General features: G+C 42.7%; 1 protein-coding gene across 1 annotated transcript; it reads left to right on the top strand.

Annotated features, from left to right (window-relative positions):
• The first annotated feature begins 1925 nt into the window (after positions 1 to 1925).
• Positions 1926 to 3618, top strand: LOC134623972 (nuclear factor 7, ovary-like). Its single transcript, XM_063468971.1, has one exon. The coding sequence runs from the start codon at positions 1939 to 1941 to the stop codon at positions 3322 to 3324; it is 1386 nt and encodes a 461-aa protein (XP_063325041.1). The 5' UTR covers positions 1926 to 1938; the 3' UTR covers positions 3325 to 3618.
• The last annotated feature ends 346 nt before the right edge of the window (positions 3619 to 3964 follow it).

Raw genomic sequence — 3964 nt, 5'->3', positions numbered from 1 at the left:
GACAAATTAAACTCGTAAGTGATCCATGATATTACATTATATCATGTGATATTATATTATACCACATTATATTATATTACATCATATCCTCTTTCACATTAGAGCCACAACAGGACCCACTAGAACATGGGAACAAGTAAAAGTGAAATATAAGAATATTCTACAGAATGGTAATATTTATCACTTATATTGCTTTTAGTCTCTTGAAAAGAGACCCTGCAATAACCTGTTTGTTTGTTTATAACAGCAACCAAGAAAAGGGCAGAGCAAATAAAGACAGGTGGTGGTCCTGCACCCCCTCGTCACACCCCGGCTGTTTGTACCGTGACATTTATTGACATTGTGGGTTTTTTTGTGTGTAGTTTTACATAACACTCCATCACTTTTACCTGTTCCCATGCGAGGGGTGACTGAAGCATGCACAGTAAGTTGGGAGACAGATAGATAGATAGATCTATCCATCATATATAGATAGATAGATAGATAGATAGATAGATAGATAGATAGATAGATAGAGAGAGAGTGTTAAGTAAATAACAAAAAAAGCGATATCTCTCTATGAGCACACTGTCGCGCTGAGCTAAAGGATCCTGTCTATCCCACAATATACGCTGAATTCTGAAAACTCTCCTTATCAATCTTGCACCTTCCGCAATGGGTTGCTCGCGTACAAACGGACAGGACATGGCTGCGACAGACTTCCCAAATCCACCTTCGCTTTTATAGTCGTGGTCTCTCATCTTGATTACACGAAGTAATTTACTATTACTACTCTAAAATATGAATTACATCTGAAATAATCAAATACATGACATAGAATGATTAATAGTACATTTCCCTTTTTTTAGGAAATGACCTGTATGTATCTGTATGAAATCAATAAAAGAATCAAATACTGCATTATCTTTAGTTACATTGATAATATTTATTTATGGTAAAATAGTGGCGAAATATCGCTGTTGCTTTCATATGACTGCAGCGGACATACCTGAGTGGCCGCGATCTAATCCTGTTTACATAAAGTAAACCTGCTCCCGAGCAGGTTTACGCTTATGGATCTGTTGCTATGACAGCAAGTCCCAGATGAGCTTCAGAGAACCGAACGATCCAAGATCACGCGAAATCGTCAACATTCAAATCCGGCTAACTTACTTAGCGAGGTACGAAGAACGGGCCCCAGGCCTCAAAGGCTGATGTGTTGGAGGTTGTAGATGCATCCGTGATCCAATACAGCTGATTTAAATGGCTAAATTACCTCTTCAACAGGTCTTGAAGTTCTCCAGCAGCCTGATAATGAACTAATCATTTGATTCAGGTGTGTTTACCCAGGGTAATATCGAAAACCTGCAGGACACCGGCCCTTGAGACCTGGAGTGAGAGGAGCCAAAAACGTTTACAAAGTGAACCAACATTAACACCACCTGTGTTTGTGTGACTTCATTACACTCCCACTGCTGGGGAACCTGAGAAATAACCAGAACAAAGTCTGAAATAAAAGCTACCAAAGAGCTGCACCACTGAGTCACACTTTATTTCCTGAGGTTCAGCAAAGTTTTCTGATCTGCAATAAACGTATGCGCTCTACTTTCACACTCACACATTTATAAGAGGAAGTTGAATGAAGCTCCGCCCCCCATTATTAAAATACAACAAACCAGGAAACAGGATGTTCTTCTTCCCCCGTAAAGGGAGATGCACCGACGATCAGACGCAGTTCAGACCAAACTAGCAGCTTCCACTGAGTGAGTCCAGCTACAGGAGAGAAAAGTGGAAAACTCCAACACTGCTGCTTCAAGCTGCTGACGCTCCACACACTGAATGTGAGTTTGAGCAAAAACATGACTCAAAGGAAGTTTCAGTGAAGGTAGTAGAGGAGGGAGGGGAGCCAGGACTGACTGTACTTCCTGTCTGCTGTTTTCATCTTCACTCACAGACTCAATGGCTTCCAGATCAGAGGAGGATCTCTGCTGTCCGGTCTGTCAGGAGGTCTTCAGAGATCCTGTTCTTCTGTCATGTAGCCACAGCTTCTGTAAAGACTGTCTGAAGAGATGGTGGAGAGACAGACCAACACACGAGTGTCCAGTTTGTAAGGAAATATCAGTTTATGATCCACCTTTAAACCGAGCTTTAATGAACCTGTGTGAGTCGTTCTTACAGGAGACAGATCAGAGAGCTTCAGAGGATCTCTGCAGTCTGCACTCTGAGAAACTCAAACTCTTCTGTCTGGACCATCAGCAGCCAGTGTGTGTCGTCTGCAGAGACTCAGAAAAACACACCAAGCACAAATTAAGACCCATCGAAGCTGCAAGACAACACAAGAAGGAACTTCAGGAAACTCTGGAGTCCTTAAAGAAGAAGTTAAAGGTTTGTGAACGAGTTCAAGTGAAGTTTGATCAAACAGCAGAACACATTAAGGTCCAGGCCCGACACACAGAGAGGCAGATTAAGGAGCAGTTTAAGAAGCTTCACCAGTTTCTAGCAGAGGAAGAGGAGGCCAGGCTGGCTGCACTGAGGGAGGAAGAGGAGCAGAAGAGTGGGATGATGAAGGAGAAGATGGAGGCTCTGAGCAGAGAGATAGCAGCTCTTTCAGACACAGTCAGAGCCACAGAGGAGGAGCTGAGAGCTGAAGACGTCTCATTCCTGCACAACTACAAGGCTGCAGTGGAAAGAGTCCAGTGCTGCCCCCTGCTGGATGATCCACAGCTGCCCTCAGGAGCTCTGATAGACCAGGCCAAACACCTGGGCAACCTGACCTTCAACATCTGGAACAACATGAAGGACATGGTCTCCTACACTCCTCTCATTCTGGACCCAAACACTGCTCATCCAAAACTCATCCTGTCTGAAGATCTGACCAGTGTGAGATATAGAGGAGAGAGGCAGCAGCTTCCTGATAATCCAGAGAGGTTTGAGTGTTCCTACGCTGTCCTGGCCTCTGAGGGCTTTAACTCAGGGATTCACAGCTGGGATGTCGATGTTGAAGACAGTACACGGTGGTTACTAGGTGTGTTTGTAGAGTCGATGCAGAGGAAGGGAGACATATGGACTGGATTTTGGGGAATAGGGTTCTATAAAGATAAATACTCAGCACTGTCACCATCAGCTCCACCCACTGCTCTCTCAGTACAGAAGAAGCTCCAGAGGATCAGAGTGAATCTGGACTGGAACAGAGGAAAGCTGTCGTTCTCTGATCCTGATACTAACACACACATACACACCTTCACACACACTTTCACTCACAGGATGTTTCCATACATTAACACTGATGATAAACTGAAGGTGGGTCCGTTGATGGTGTCAGTGTCAGTGGAGCAGATGAGTTAAGGGTGATGATGTTTCTAATGTTGTTTCCTGTCAGTGAATTGAAGCTGTTAAACTGCAGCTGTCCTCCTGCTGCCTCGTTGTTCCAAAGCTCTTTGTTTCTCTTTTAGTTCTCACTGTTTCTTTCTGTTTCTGCTGTCCACCTTTTCACATGGAAAATCATTTCACTGTTTCTCACTGAATGACTCCCCAAACTAGATTTGAAATTCTATCAAGTTTCTAATCATTACAAGTGATTCATGTTTCTATTTGATGTGTGTAAATGGAGATGATTTTGTTTGCTGGGATTGTGACAAAGTGGATGAGCAGTTGCAATGCTCTCCATTTGTCCCATATGTGTTGACCTTTTTTTTTGCACATTGTACACATTATTCTGTTTTCATGTATTTGCTATGATTTGCTATTTGTCAAGTAAGATTGCTTCACTCACTATCCCGGGTTTGTTTGTGTAAGCGTTTTGTTGCCGGCAAATCAAACATTCTGCAAATTAAGACAAATACTTAGTTATGTTTCTTTATATTTTATTATGTTATAGATTAAGTCATTTGTTATACTTACTTTGTTTGTCTTTTCAGTCTTCATGGGGGTCAGGTGTGGGGAAACGCCCGCCTAGCATTTCCTCATTTTAAAATCCTGCTGATGT

Source organism: Pelmatolapia mariae, linkage group LG3_W (genome assembly GCF_036321145.2).
Source record: "Pelmatolapia mariae isolate MD_Pm_ZW linkage group LG3_W, Pm_UMD_F_2, whole genome shotgun sequence".
NCBI lineage: Eukaryota > Metazoa > Chordata > Actinopteri > Cichliformes > Cichlidae > Pelmatolapia > Pelmatolapia mariae.
The sequence above is the reverse complement of the archived record's forward strand: the minus strand, read 5'-3'. Positions and strand labels throughout refer to the sequence as shown.